Raw genomic sequence first — 16,530 nt, 5'->3', positions numbered from 1 at the left:
GGTGAAGGATATATATAGGAGGTCACGGTAGGCACACGGTGACTGGCTCTTCATGCAATCCAACGGACCTCTATTTGGGTGTGATGTCACTAACCCTAGATTCCTAATTGTGGAGACTGGCAAAGGTTTGCATCTCCTGGATGTACATTCATTCCTCCACTAATATTAGTGTGAGTACAGTACCATTGGGTAAGATCTTTATCTCTTAAAATGTCAGGGATTTTGCCCACTTGGATGTCTCTTATAACATTGGTGACTTTCGTTAAAACAAAGTTCTCATATGCAGTGCCTATTACCTCCTTGCCTATATGGTTCTCCCTGGCCCTTTGATTATTTATTGTTATGATTTCGTTGATTTTCTGCTGAGTTCGTTCAAACAACTGGGCAATGTCATTCATATTATAAACTGTAAACCTTTCTTCCTCTGCCAGCCCCTCAATACCCTGCAGAGCTGGTTTCAGCACTTGCCGACCCTCTTTCTGTTCAAAATTACCGATATGTCTGCGAATCGCAGCTAAATCGGCTCGGTTCCAAATTGACATACCCGATCCAAAAAGTCCCGGGATGGACCCAATTAGACTGTCCAAGCCATTTAACTTTCTCGATCGGAAAATGCCCCTTTGGGGAGAGATGTTTGGTATATATAATTCAAGAGAAATGAAGCTTGGTAAGCTCAAAAGAAACAAACAAATAAAAACAATATGGTCCCATCAGTACATCCTCCCCATTAAATTGACCGGTTTTTAATGGTTCTTCTAACATACTATTTCAGTATAATTGCGGGACATTTATGAAGAAGAGAAAAAAAAAAATTCTGTGGAGTATCCTCCCTCTTTTTAGAGTTCTTCTAATATCCACTTAAAAATGTAAAAGGTACCTTTTTTTTTTTAACTAGATAGGGTTGCTGTAACCTTCCAAACTACCGGCAAACTGACTCAGTTTAAAGCCACCCCAATAACCTTAACTTGCATTACGCAAATCTCGGGGTTGTTGTATTAAATACTCTCAGTCTCGGGTCCTGCCGCAGTGGTCGCCAATTATGTTGACCAAATCTATGGAATATGAAATATAATATTTCTCTGATATGATTTGATTAACCTTAATGAGAGTTCTTTGACCAAGAGTGAAAGGTTTAACACAACAACCAAAATTTATTGGTGAATAGTAGGGAGGTCTAAACTAACATACCACAATCTATCTATTTAACAATAAGAAAAAGAGAAACAAAATGTATATGATTCACCCAATGAATTAAAGCATATACTATTCATACCCTAAACCCACAAACAGCAAGACAGACAACACATACAACAATCATGTATACATATAAGTGCCAGAGAAATGTCCTGATATTTACCAATGGTGTAGCATGGGGGCCCCCAGGATCGGTGTATCTTCTCTACTGTCTTCCTCCAAAACCTACCCTGATATACACTTATCTCCCATAGACTTGCATGGGGCCATCCTGATTGGTAGAACTATCCAATCCATCTTCCATATCTGACACATCTCATCCAGGATTGGACAGTTTCCCCATCCCATATCGCTTACATAACTCAGCCCCATTCCAGAGCCTCCCCTTTTAGTGATAAAATTACATATGCCAGGTCATGGCACCGAGGCGTCTGGATCCAGGCTTTCTCATCAAAATTCCCTCCATTATTGAGAGTTTGGAGGGAACCTTAGGTCATAGCCTGGTTGAACTACATTCCCCAGATAGCCATCACCATTGCATATCTAAAGAGAGGGTACTTTGAAGTGGCCCTCATACCAACAAAGAGATTTAAATGGCCTGGTCTAGATCGTTATGTGGGCCCCATAAAGTCTGAGATAAGGTAGTTAATTTAGTGGTTGCCCCCTCTCACATAATAGAACATTCCTTGTGGCATGCACCTGTTTACACATCAAACATTCCTCCAATACAATACAAAGCTATCTCTACAACTTGATCACTTGTTCCAATGTCTATGTACAACACACCGCTATCAAACCAAGCTCTGATATTTCCAGCTTTCTAACTTGGTTATATAGTTAGAAAAATATCTATTTACAGTTGCTGATGAACATTATACATAAACCCCTCATAAGTCAACAGTCAGATGGAAGGGGTACCCACTTGAAGAAAGTTCCTGGGAACCAAAAGGGAATGTACATGCCCCCAGGCTTCTCCAAGAATTTAATTCCAAGTATCCTGAAAAGATGGCCCAGGTGGGCATCCGGAGGCTGCCCTTTAGGGGGGGCACTGTCAGGGTCCTGCCCATGGCAGACATTCTGGAAGATCTGGCATTTCTGCCAGTACTCTACATGGCCGCAGAGATACACATCAGCCTCAGTCTGGTGCCAGACGGCCTTTATAAGGAGGCTCATCACTTCCTCTGGTTGCTGGATGATCTCTAGCTCCCCATGCCCTGTTCCTGGTTCCTGTGATTCTGACTTGTGATTTCCTGTTATCGACTCGGCTTACCCCTGATCTGACCTCGGCTTGGCTTACGGATACTCTCCTCTCGCTCCTCTGTGAATGACCTCGGCTTTCCCATCTGACTACGTCCGCTCTGATTCCCACCTGGTACCTGACCTTGGCTTGAACTGACTACCCAGTAAACATCCAAATCCTGAAAGGGCTTGCATACCACGCACAGGCGCCTCCTGTCTGCAGACCTATCTCCGTGCACCAGCTGTGCTTCTGAGTGGACCACCAACCAGCACTCCTACAGGCGACCTATGCAACTTTGGTCCTGACTCCCGCTGTCCCACTCTCAGGGGAGTCCAGAACTTAGCCGCAAGGGAAACCCTCTCTCCATTGGCCTCCATCACCAGGTACGTGAAACCAGTCTTGAATCCTATGAGAGCACAAGGAAGAAAGCTATATCTGATATCCGAATAACCCTCTGCCTCTTTGCCTCCTTTGATGTCTTGTTGTTCACTTTGCTGTGGATCATAGAAGTAAATGTGAGTTATTTTATTTATGCTATGTCCATGCATTATTTAACCACTTGCCCTCCAGAGGATTTACCCCCCTTCCTGACCAGGCCATTTTTTGCGTTACGGCGCTATGTTATTTTAACTGACATATGCGGTCATGCACCGCTGCACCCAAAGTAAATTGATGTCCTTTTTTCCCACGAATGGAGTGGTTATTGTTTATTGATCGGCTGTGTTTTTTATTTTTTGCGCTATGAAAAAAAAGACCGACAATTTTGAGAAAAAAAACATGTTTTTGATTTTTGTTATTAAACATATCCATTAAAAAATGTTAAAAATCAAATTTCATCATAAATTTAGGCCAAAATGTTTTCTGCTACATGTCTTTGCTAAAAAAAAAAAAATACCAATACGTGTGAATTAATTAGTTTACGTGAATGTTATAGCTTTTACAAATGGCGGTATATATACTGGAATGTTTTATTTTTTATTTTTATTTTTTTTTTACCAGTAATGGCGATGATCAGTGACTTATAGCAGGACTGTGGCAGACATTCTGACACTGGGGGGAACTGACTTGGTGTCACTGACATCCCCAGTGACACCAATACAGTGATCAGTGCTAAAAAAAAAAAAAAAAAAAGCACTGACACTGTACTAATGGCATTGGGCAGAAAGGGGTTAACATGAGGGGCAATCAAAGGGTTAACTGTGTGCAAGGCGTAATTACTAAGGGGCAGTGTCTGTGTGCTTCACTGTAAGCACACTACTTTGGATAGCTGTGCTTCTCACAGTCATCCAAAGCAGTGTGCCCGAGCTGACAGGGAGAACCGTTAGTAAACAAAACAGTTCTCCCCGCTGAAGATCCTCAGTAATCACCGTCCGGGACCCGGTGACTGACAGCCATGGCCGCGAATGGCGGCGCAGTTAGGGCTCGCACACACCCCCTACCTGGAAATTCAAAAGCATGTATATATACGTGATTTTGCGCACCCATGTCGCTCTGTAGCAGTATTTCTGCTATAGGGAGGTCGGGAAACGGTTAAAGCCCAAATGAACTTTCAGTTCAAATCAGCTAAGTGAAGTATTCCTGGTGCAGGATAACAAAAGTTGTGCACAGTCTAATAGTTTTTGGGGGTTTTTTTCTTTAGAAAGCAGCGACAATCTGTGTAAAAAAAGCCTCTGTCTCTTTGCAGAGGTCTGACATAAACCCTCTTCTGTGTCAGTGTACAGAGAGCTTTGCCAATTGCTCTATGTCCGTCTCAGCAGTGGTTGTACCTGTACAGAGAGACTCTTGTTTCCACACAATGAGCTCTGCTGTATGCTGGCAAGGGACAGGCATTTCTGATAAAGCTGAGGCTATTTTCCTAATAGAAACAACTGTAAGACCATCATGCAGCAGCCATAAAGCACTAGAGAGCAATAAGATTAGATCTAGTTTCTGCTACTGTTGACATTTTGGATCTTTCTCACTCTATGTTAGAGTGCTAGAAAACCGTCATCAAGGCCTGGTGGAAGGCCAGGAAGTTGCACCCGTGTAAGTGGGCAATTGTAAGGGGTTTTTTTTTTAATCCTTTTTCCAGTCGGGAGGGTGCAAATTAAATTTACCTTGAGTACCATTTAAGGTCAGATTTTGTCTTTATCTATTTTTTCTCAGAAACCGTTGTTCTCACTCCTGGATTGGAACTTTGTGCAGGGTGTAACATGGATGGTCCCATCTGTCAGATCACCCTTGTGTACTTGTGACTTTTGCTGTCCTTGCAGAAGCTGCCTTTGGAAGCAATTAAAGAAACCTAATCCTTTGTTTTGGGAGGTGGCTTCTTTCATTACTACCACTTCAGCAGGAAGAGTGTCAAAGCTGGCGACCTTTTCATGTAAGGAGCCATTCTTGGCATCATGATAGGGTGATGTTGTGAGAGGGTGGTTGCATCTCCACATCTAGCCACTGATATATGTTGGTTTTAGCCATATGTGCGGTTGTGATGATTCTATATTTTTTGTAATAAAAAGTTGTACATTTACATTTGTGTATGTTGCCTTAACAGTCCCATTACACATTTGGGGGGGGGAAAAAAAATCTTTATTGATACCTCCTGGGATGTTGGCAACTATGAAGTGATTCCTGCAGTGGTTCCATAAATCCATAGCTACACATATAGGCCCCTGCTCTGATCGGGTCAGCTTGTCCATTTTTCAGGTGGACCTGATCGGACCCTTCATTCTGCTCTATGGAGTGGTAGGTACAAACAGCCTTGTGTCTGTTTACACCTACCTACCTCCATTTCTATATAGAAAAAGAAAAAAAAAAAAAAAAACGCAACTCGGAAAGGAATCCGTTCCCGCCATCTGGGCAGATCAGATGGCAGTCAGGTGTAAATGGGCAGCCGGTCTGTTTACATCAGACTGCTCATAGAGCATAGCAAGCTCTGTCCATGTCCTCCATGCATAAACTGAGCAGACACAGACCTGTCATTCACCCTCTTCATGGGGGATCCAGTCAGATCTCCCACTGAGGAAGTGGATTGTAGGCAGTGTCCACCCCATGTAAAAGGAGCTTTAATATGAGTGTGGAATCACCATTTCATCAGAAGTAGTGTTGTTGCACATAAGAAATATGTATGCATGGAACTTTTTCACTTTTGTACTGTATGTGTTTGCACATGAATTGTATATACTGTAGCTATAGGAATTGTTCTCATTTTCACCTGTTTACACTACGTTTTATTCCATTCAGTGTCATTGTGTATTTTTTTTTTACATACATGCTCAAAAAAATTAAAGAAACACATTGAAAACACATCAGATCTCAACGGAGAAAAATTTAATTGCTGGATTTCTAGTATGCTAATATGGACTGGGTAATGTATTAGAAATGTAAGGAGGCCCAATTGTTTAAATTCAGGCTGTTGTAGGTCACGAATTTTCATTTCCATCAAAGTAAAAAAGTGATGCAGCAGGCTAGTCAATTTTGATGAAATTTCATTGCAACTCAAATTAGTACTCAGTTTGTATGGCCCCCACGTGCTTGTATGCATGCCTGACGTCAGGACATGCTCCTAATGAGATGAGATGCAGTATTTGCCCCCAGATATGGACTAGAGTGGCACTGAGCTCCTTGACAGTCTGAAGTGCAACCTGGTGGCTTCAGATGGACTGAAACATGATATCCCAGAGGTGTTCTATAGGATTTTAGGTGAGGCAAGTGTGGGGACCATTCAATGGTATTAATGCCTTCATTCTCCAGGAACTGCCTGAATACCTCGCACCACATCAGGTCGGGAATAGTCGTGCACCAGGAGGAACCCAGGACCCACTGCACCAGTGTAGGGTCTGACAATGGGTCCAAGGATTTCATCCTGATACCTAATGGCAGTCAGAGTGTCATGGTCTAGCGGCTAGCCTATAGAGGTCTGTGCATCCCTCCATGGATATGCCTCCCCAGATCAGCACTGACCCACCACCAAAACGGTCATGCTGAACAATGTTACAGGCAGCATAACATTCTCCACGGCTTCTCCAGACCCTTTCATATCTGTCACATGTGCTCAGGGTGAACCTGCTCTCATCTGTGAAAAGCACAGGGCGCCAGTGGTGGACCTGCCAATTCTAGTGTTCAATGGCAAATGCCAATCAAGCTCTATGGTGCTGGGCAGAGAGTACAGGGCCCACTAGAGGACGTCGGGCCCTCAGGCCACCCTCATGAAGTCTGTTTGATTGTTTGGTCAGAGACATTCACACCAGTGGCCTGCTGGAGGTCATTTTGTAGGGCTCTGGCAGCACTCATCCTGTTCCTCCTTGCACAAAGGAGCAGATACCTGTCCTGCTGATGGGTTAAGGACCTTCTACGGCCCTGTCCAGCTCTCCTAGTGTAACTGCCTGTCTCCTGGAATCTCTTCCATGCTCTTGAGACTGTGCTGGGAGAGAGCCAACCTTCTGGCAATGGCACGTAATGGTATGCCCACTTGGAAGAGTTGGCCTGCCTGTGCAACCTCTGTAGGGTCCAGGTATCGCCTCATTTTACCAGTAGTGACACTGACCCTAGCCAAATGCAAAACTAGTGAAAAACAGTCAGAAAAGAGGAGTAGGGAAAAAAAATGTCAGTGGCTGCACCTGTAAAACCATTCCTGTTTTGGGAGTCATCACATTGTTGCCTATCTAGTGCACCTGTTAATTTCATTACCCCAAAAGCAGCTGAGACTGATTAACAACCCCCTCTGCTACTTAACTGACCAGATCAGTATCCCAGGAGTTTAATTGACTTGATGGATTTGTAGTTTCATCACATTTTAGCACTGCACGTTTATATTTTGTAAACGCACCTGGCTGAAAACTCTGCTCTGAAGTCACTAGCAGTGCAGCAGCATTATCACCCCATGGGAGGAAATTTGGTGAGGTGGACTTCACTGGCAGTATTAACAAGTATTTTTGGGACTTTGCCAGTGAGTACACCCTCACTCTCTGCACTTTTAACCAGTCCCAGGCACTGTTCAGCTCCTTGGCGCAGTTTGTGCAGTGAGATTTCTCTGAACCACGCCCTGACCCAGTCGGAACCGGTAGTCCTGGACTCAGTCCACCTATGGAGCATAATGGTTTGCTGCAGTGCAAAAAGAACTGTGCAGTAAAATAGGGATCCCTGGTCTGGATAGCAGGGACGAGCGCCCAAGAACACTTCCCAGCAGGGGAATGGGGACAGAGGAGACTTGAACTCAGGCATGGTTTACTTAAAAGGATAAGTTCAACTTTTAGAAAAAGTATAAATGCACTTTTTTTGCAGGTAACAAAAAAACAAAAAACAAAACAAAAAAGTGCATCTATTATTTTTGCCTGCAGGAGCCTGTAAACCATTGCACCAGCAATCAGCAGATCACTGGTGCCATGCAGGCCTCCTGCAGATCTGTCAGTATATCTGCTTGCCCATACATCCCATATTGGCAAGCAGATATACTGACAGGAAGAATGAAAGAACTACCACAGCGCTGTGCAGTTTGAGGACTACAAGCCCATAAGGCTGTCGGGCTTGTAGTCTCTCATTCACAGATGACTGCGAATGCGCGACGTGCCCATGTGGGCAGAGCCCCGCACAGCCATGTTTTTAAAAAATTTGACAGCTAAGGCCATACCTGTTCAGCATATGTTGACTGTTCAGCAAAAGTTTTCTAACTTGTTCATTCAACAGAATTTGCTTGATCAGTGTTCTCTAGCAGACCTGGGGAGGGGGGGGGGGGGTTTAGGGGAAGTTGGCGGATTCCTTCACCTACCTTATTTGTGTGGATGGAGGAATATGTTGGATGGATTTTTATTTTATTTTTATTTTTTTTGCTTTCAGCCCGCTGGCTGATTTAAACAAAAAAAACAAACTCATCTGTGTTTAAATCTTTCACTAGTCTGAGATTATTATAAAAAGGTGTGTGAGGTTAGCTGCATTCTGCACATTGTACTTCGCATTAGTATATGAAGGAGTGTTTGCACATGGACATTGTGAAAGAAGAAAAAAGCACGTTTCCTTGGGGGGGGGGGAACAAAAAAAAAAAAAAAAAAAAAAAATGATTAGGGTAAGTCATCACACTAAATTAGCAAAACAAATATTTTATTTTCTATCTGGAAAAAAAAAAAACACTTGATCAAATTAGGCATTTCAGGTGTACAGATGACAAACATCTTTATGCATTATATATTTATATTAGATACAGTACAAGTTAAAAAAAAAATGTTTAAACCCATAAAAAGCAATGTTTAGTGCAAAAGATTTAAATACAGAAGAAAAATATGTATACAATAAGGCTGGTCCCACCTGCAATTTAGGATGTTCCAGTTATTTCTTACTTCACAACAGCCATCAACATTTAAAAATATTACTTATTTAATAATTCCTTTAAAACATTGTCTCTATATACACTGATCTATTATATTAATTGTGAGAATCTAGTGATTTATTTATTTAGTTTCTTTTAACACCTACAATGGCTATCATAAACCATGCTGGAAACTGGAATGGCGCAATTTCTGCACAAATAAAGAAGCTTGAGCAAAATATACTATACAGAGGGTGTTTACACTTGTTTTAACAAGAGACAAACCACTTACGTTTAAAATTGTTACAACCTCAAAATCTGCTGCCCCAGCTCAGATCTGAGAATGGCTTCTAAAACAGAACTCCAAGTAAAGACACAGTTGAAATACATTTCCATAGACTATTTCAAAGCATTTATAATTTTGTTGAGCTAGTATTGTGGTGCTCACACTTCCTCCAAATTGTAGGATCTTGTAGGTTTCTATTTCACCTCTATGTACTAGGAGTCAGAATCTGTTCAATTAGCAGGGAGGTAACCCAGGCTGCAGTAAAGCTGATCAGGAAGTCATAGAGCTGGCTGTGGGAGGGTGACCTAGGTATGTGAACAGAATTACAATTCCTTCAGAAGGTAAAACCATTCACATGTTTGTAATCCAGCTCTGCATTTACCCCCCCGGTTCACAACTATGCAGCTGTGCGGGCCACGTTTTGCTCGGGCACGAGAGCTCATTCATTTGAATGGACTCCCATGCCACGCAGGGAAAGAAGTCCCTGCACTACTTTGGAAACCACAGTCTGCACGGGAACCTTGGTTCCCAGTACGGTTGCGTTTCCCAGTGTGGGCGGCGTGCCATTAGAACTAATGGCACCCGCCCGCGGGTCCGCAATTCTCTGTGCGGGTGGTGCGGCTGCACGCATTTTCGTGCGGATCCGCAGCGGCACCACCCGCGCAGATGTGAACTGGGGGTAAAGGATAACAACAGCCAAAGCTGGTTTGGCAAAGCAGAGAGTCACCATCTCTCTGCTCATGGAGCACTGAGAACTGAGCAAACAGCAGTCTTTGATCCCATAAAAAGCTCAGTCTTAGAGCTGGCATGGGACCAATGTTGCATCCACCTAGGCAACGGGGAAAGAAAACAAAATAACTTCTTTTAAGTGGTTTACCTAGAGTTCCATTTTACTCTGTTTGATGCACAAAGGGGTAAAGATGAGCAGTAATCCATAGCAATCAGCCAGGCTTCTCCTTTTACCAATTAGGAGCAGAGATGATTGCAGACTAGTTGCTATGGGTTACTGCACCGGGCACATTGTTCTACCAAGAAATTCCATTTGTGTGCATTTTGAATAATGGAAAGGATCTCATTATTATGTTCAATTTGCCTTTCCCTGTAGGTCTGCCTAGTTATACAGAATGATCTGTAAAGTAAATTTTTAAATTTAGGGTTTATAAACCAAGAGAAGGCATCGCTCACATTCTGCAATCTAAGAAGACATTCTATCTTTTAGAAAAAAAATATCTGATTTAGAGGAGTACAGAAGGGACACATTCTTCAGTGAACATAATAAAAAATATTGATGCTATGCTGTAAAACTTCTCTAGATAGTTGAGTTCTCTGGCTGTCACAAAGGTATGGTTCCTCTCCCACTGTAGGGCTTTTCACTCAGAGTCATAGACTGGCTTCCTCTGAGATGGAGGTATGAGGTGAGGAGGTAGGTCGTTGGGCAACTCATAGCCCTCCAGTTTAATCTTAATAAGATGCTTTGCCAAGGCAAATTCCTCTTCATCCAACATTCCATCCTTATCATTATCAGCCAACTTCCAGATTTTTCCCAGAACGGTATTTGGCAACTTTGAGTTCACCATCTCTTTCTTGGCATTAATTCCGGAGATCTTGCCATTTATCGGTGAGAGGGTATAAAAGATTTCATCATAAACAGGTTTATCTCTGGCCACCACCCATTCTTCTTCTCCAGCACCCTCACCAGCTCCTTCTCCATAACCTTGGCCAAAAGGACCCTCATTGGTGCCCTCAAAAGCGCCACCATGCACCATCTGTGGTGGCATACTGCTCTCTTCCTCCCGTATCATACTCATCAGAGGAGCGATTTTGTTGGCTAGCATGTTATCTACAGACTCAATCAACTTGGGCTTCAGAGCGTGAAACTTTGAAAAGTCATATAACTCCAGCTGTTGCTGTGGATGATAAACAAAGGACAACATTTAGGTCATCTTTTCCCAAGCATATTTTAACTTAATATTTATTTAATTTTAATAAAAGCATCAAGCAAAAACCTTTGCAGCACAAAACTGTAAAATAAATAAAAGACAGGCCCGGTTTTGAGCATGACAAATCACTTGTAGCTCTGGCTTTTGAATTATATAAAATCACTTCTCTAGACTAAATATATGGCAACTTAAAAGGGGAAGGGCCAAACAAATTATGTTCAGCCAACTTAAAGTGTTACTAAACCCACAACAGTAAAATCAGTCTGTATATTCAGTAAAGCACGCTTTCTATACTCACTGAGGAACCTAAGGGGTTAATCCTCCACATTGTGTAAGAGATGTTTGATCCCGTCTTCTCTGATCCTCCCCTTATTCTACTCTCCCCAATCCATCTGCTGATAGAACAGAGACTTGGAGACTCTAGCAATACAAACCAAAACTGAGCATGTGCAGAGTTTTTGTTCTTTTCTTGGGGGAGTGCATGTGATCAGCACAGGGCCAATCAGTGCTGTCCAGACAGAGGGTCAGAAAAGATATTTAGCAGTTTATATTTATGAAAATAATTGCATTTCCATGTTGTGTGTACTGTGGGAGACCAGATATAGTGATTGCAGGGTCCAGGGTTTAGCAACACTAATCTTTAAGAAAAGATGTCACAAATAACCTGCAACTACAGTAATATGTAAATCTATTTCTGTGCATTCTCACAGCTCCCAACCGTGAGTGTGCTCATTTCACAATCATTACCCATAATCCTCAAGTCAGAGTTCTGCTATTGCTGCCCCAGCAATTCACAATACGAGGGCCTCTGAGCAGCCAAAGCATCTACTAGGAAATGCTGAAGTAGAAGCATGCCAGAGTTGTTTACTTAGTTCTTGTTTGTGGACTGAGATACAACAAACAAGAATTTCCCATAGCTAAAGATAGGAATCAAACATCCCTGTGTCAGTATACCCTAGCAGCATACAAAACAGTGTTCATGCCTATCGCCCGAGACATGTAGTTCAGGGCGCCAGGCAGGTAGTTCTTTTCCTCTTTTAGCCCTGCTGTGAGCGAGCAGCAGGGCTCACCTGTCAGGTGACGTAATCGGCGGCAACACTACCACCAATTGCTTTCACACAGTGCCAGCCTCTTCGTGCCCCGGCATCAAGTTTCCCGAGCTTGCCCATCTGCGGGCCCGGCTCGCCGTCGGCTAGAGAGGAGGGAGAAGAGCGGACAAGTCCACTCTACTCCCCTTCTTGTGCTGACCCGGGAAGTGATATACCACCCCCCCCAAAAAAAGTGAGACCCCCCCACATATACGCACATACAAACGTAAAAGCACACACTGGGGAGCCTACGCATGAAACCGTCGATTGCGATACACATGTCACCGCACACGCCAGAATGAGAGCAATAATTCTAGCACCAGACCACCTCCGTACACTATACTGATGACCTTATCAGGAGCTTTAAAAGTGTCACTTATAGAAAATATAGGGTACTGAAGCTCGTCGCCATTTCACGAGCGCACAAATTTAAGGTTTTACAAGTTTGATATCTATTTACTTGCTGCAACCTCATCTTTTATATTTTACAAAAAAATAGGGTACCATTGCTTTTTTGTGCCCTAAAATTAACTTGCTTGTATTTCTTACTAAAATTTTGTGCAACATAAAAAACTGGAACTACCACTATTTTATTCTCTAGGGTCTCGGCTTTCATTAAATATAGAATGTTTGGGAGTTTTGTATGATCTTTTAAAAGTGTGCAAAAAAACGCAAAACCGGCTCTGGCAGAGAAAGGGATAAAGGATAAGCCTGACACTCCCCTTTCCTGACAAACAGCCGATCGGTGTTCATCACAATGCAAGGTCTCTCCCCTCCCTGCTGGCCCCCGGGTGCGGTGCTGGAGACAGGCAGGGAGGGAAGGAGGAGATAAACAGCGCAATGGTAAAAATATTACATGTTTAAGTTGCCGTACAGCCTCTTTTTTTTTAAACTCCCCCCCCCCCCCCCCCGACATTCCTAAAATCCCCTTTAAATATGGTTTTGGTACAAAAAAAAAAATTTTTTGCATCAAGACAAGTAGATTCTCATGAGGGACAAGTAGATTGAGGCCCCGATTTAGTCCCTGGACAAGTAGTTTTTTCAACAATTTCCACACGCCTACTTACATTACACTTTCCAAGGTCTTCTAGATTAATAGGCCTATATTTCTCCTGTTGCTACTATTAGATCCAGCATGGCATTCCAGAGTACAGAGAACTACTACCTACCTGCATTCGCTTGACATCAGGAAAGTCCCCTGGGGAAATCTGATGTTCTCTCTGAATTTGGTGGAAGATTTCAGGCAGTCTGTTAATGAGCTCCTTTTTCTTTGTATCTTTTCCAAACATGGCTGGCATCTCTTTCTTTAGGTGACTGATGATATAAGCATGCACCTTTTAAAAGACAACAAAAGTACAAAGCGTAAAAAACAAAACAAAAAACAGTTATAATTTTGTGATTAATAATGAAACTTCTATCCACAAACTTCTATTGCATGTGCAGTAGGCAGCTGAAAGCAGCATAGCCAGCTGCCCACAATTAGGATGATGGGAACCCTGAGGCTAGTGAAGAACTAACTAAGGCTACGTTCACACTAGCCTTGTGTGCAGGCGGCAGAGAGGCGTTTTTACCGCTTCCCAAACGCCTCTGCCAACTCTGCACATTACAGCACATGGTGCTGTTCTAACAGGAGCGTTTGCGTCGCGGCAAAACGGACGCCTCTGGTCGAGTCAGGAGGCTTTGAAGCCTCCTATTCTCGTCTATGGTGCCGCTCCGCAAACGCCCGGCGTTTGCGGTGCGGTTGCGACGCGGTTGCGGGGCGTTTGCGGAGCGGTAACACCACTCAAATGCATTATAGGCGTTTGTGGGGCGTTATTAACGCTCGGCAAACGCCTAGCAACCGCCGCTAAACCGCGCATGCGGCGTTTGCGGAGCGTTTGCCGAGCGTTAAAAACGCTCCGCAAACACCGGACCAACGCTTGCCAAACGCTATAGGGGCGTTTGGCAAGCGTTGGCAAAACAGCCTAGTGTGAACGAGCCCTAAATGAAGACAGTGCTGGATCCCTGGACAGGCGAGCGTCGATTTATTACAATTCAGCAGCTAAAGGATTTTTAGCTGCTGACCGAATTGTTCCCCCCCGAGTGAAGCATCGCATTAAGAAACCTTGTAAGCTGCTGAGATGCATTATGAAGGTACAAATGCTGTTTATTAAGCAAACAGGAGCACAGAGGAAACTTTCTGGTTAAATAAGAATTTAATTGAGCACTTGGCCAAAGCATTCGATCTTACATGTCGCATAACATGTGACATACAGTAGCTCCCTATACCTTCCTGGTGTTAGCAAAATAATCACAAGCTTCACATTCTGGAACAGGGGTGGGGCATGACTTGACCAAGCATGGGAAAACTAGGGGTTGATAAGGGGAAGGATTTACTTCTAAAAGTATTTTTTTTTTTTTACAAAAAGAGGGGGCGGGGTTTAGGGGCAGGACCCATCATGCTCTATAACTGAAGGGGTAGATCTACCATGTCAGAGGTGCCTTGGTGCAGCATTGTGGCTTTCCATATATTCACAAATGCATGCAACAAAAAGCTGTTTAACACAAATTGAGATAGTTTGGTCTTTAGCAGGCCATACATGGGTCGAATTCCAAACAATTTTTTTAACGAAAACATTGTTCTCTCTGTAATCCAATGATGCCACCAATGATTTAAAAAAATAAAATAAATAAAATATAAAATCGGTCCTTTCACAAATTTTCCAACATGTCCAATAAACGAAATGGGGAGGAACCACGAAAATCGGCCAGTGCCAGTGCCCCACTAACAGAGCAAAAAAAAAAAAAAAAAAAAAAAAAAAAAAAAAAAAAAAAAAAAAAATCGGTCGATTATTCTTATGTCCAATTTTTTTGTGAAAAATAGTTCAGAAAATCGACCCATGTATGGCCAGCCTTAGTTTTTTGGGGGGTTTTGTTTTGTCCTAACTAGCTGGTAAAAAGTGCTGCAAACATTTAAAGGGTATATATAGTTAACATTTACAATCATATATTCATTTCCACATTGAATTTCAATTATTTCTGGTCCACTCCTATTAATCTGTTGGTAAACATGATGAAAAAAAACCCCACACATTTACTTTGTTGAATTCTGTGACATTTACTATGCCCTGTAAGTAGACACTGCTGTATCACAGAATGCACAGAGCCTACCTTCTGAACTACAGAGGTGCTGGGAGGAGGGGGTTTAGGAAGCCACAGTACAGGAATCACTGCTTGCAGGCAGAAAGGTACCATAGGATATGTAGCCCTTACAAATTAAAGTAGAACTAAACACAAAAAAACCAATAAAACTTTGTTTTCGTTTTGAATGCAGTGCAGAGGGATTAGAACACTTGCTCAGGTATTATTTCTGTCTGTGCCCACTGTTAAGGAGATTCATCCTCTCGATTTGTGCTGTTTACCATGATCATTGAAACTAAAAGAAAATCCATAATATTGGATTATCCCTAGAAAAGTAACAGGAAAAATCTTCCAATGGGGACACTAGTTCTGGTGACTTTGGGGTGGGGAGGTTATTTACCCCCCTTTCTGACCAGGCAATTTTCTGCAATACGGCGCTGCGTTATTTTAACTGACAGTTGCGCAGTCGTGCAACACTGTACATAAATGAAATTTAGGTAAATTTCCCCCACAAATATAGCTTTGCTATAAAAACATCCAATTAATAAAATAAAAATCTAAAAAAAAAAAAAAAAAAAAAAAAAAAAATTTCTTCATAAGATTTAGGCCAAAATGTATTCTGCTACACAAAAATAAAATCCCAATGACTGTAAATTAATTAGTTCACATGAAATTTATAGCATCTACAAAATGACTGTCTATATACACACACACACTGGAATTTATATTTTTTTTAAATACTAGTAATGGCGGCGATCAGCGACTTATTGCGGGACTGCGACAGGCATTCTGACACTGACATCTCCAGTGACAATACAGTGATCAGTGCTAATAAAAAGCAATGACACTGTACTAATGACACTGAGCAGGAAGGGGTCATCATCTGGGGCAATCAAAGGGTTAACTGTGTGCTGCGTTTTACTAGAGAGGCATGCTGTTTTGTATCTCTCTGTTGTGCCGAGAGATTTAAAAAAAAAAAAAAAGAATGTCCATGCTGACGAGAGAGACCTGTGTTTACGCATAGGTCTCTCCCCTTCAGCTTTACTTGACGATCTCCAAGTGCTGGCCAGGAACTGCCGCCCGGGATCCAGTGATCGACATCTCAAGCCACCAATGTCGGCACGGGTAGGGTGGCGCGCACGCACCCTACCCAGAAATGCAAATCACGTATATATACACACACGTGATTTTGTGTAGCCCTGCCACCCTGTGGCAGTACTTCTGAAAATGGTTAATTTGCAGGGATTTCGTCTTACTTCCTGTTTGGCTATGGGACAGGAAATTAAGTGAAATCTCTGCAATGGGACACCATGAAAAAAAAAATAAAAAATCTGACGGGTTACAACCCTCCTCCCTTGTTCAATCCAAAAATGAAGAAAAAG

General features: G+C 42.6%; 1 protein-coding gene across 1 annotated transcript in view; it reads right to left on the bottom strand.

Moving 5' to 3' along the window:
• Window positions 1–8,492: 8,492 nt before the first annotated feature.
• Window positions 8,493–16,530, bottom strand: part of EHD4 (EH domain containing 4) — a 77,683-nt gene continuing 69,645 nt past the window's right edge. The window contains exons 5-6 of the mRNA XM_089686900.1: window positions 13,198–13,362; window positions 8,493–10,907 (exon numbers count right to left, since the gene is read on the bottom strand). Coding sequence (XP_089543026.1) covers window positions 10,371–10,907; window positions 13,198–13,362 — 702 coding nt within the window. The 3' untranslated portion in view covers window positions 8,493–10,370. The remainder of the gene's footprint in view (window positions 10,908–13,197; window positions 13,363–16,530) is intronic.

Source organism: Staurois parvus, unplaced genomic scaffold (genome assembly GCF_062004578.1).
Source record: "Staurois parvus isolate SC_StPar_1 unplaced genomic scaffold, SC_StPar_1.0 ptg000414l, whole genome shotgun sequence".
Classification (NCBI taxonomy): Eukaryota; Metazoa; Chordata; class Amphibia; order Anura; family Ranidae; genus Staurois; species Staurois parvus.
The sequence above is the reverse complement of the archived record's forward strand: the minus strand, read 5'-3'. Positions and strand labels throughout refer to the sequence as shown.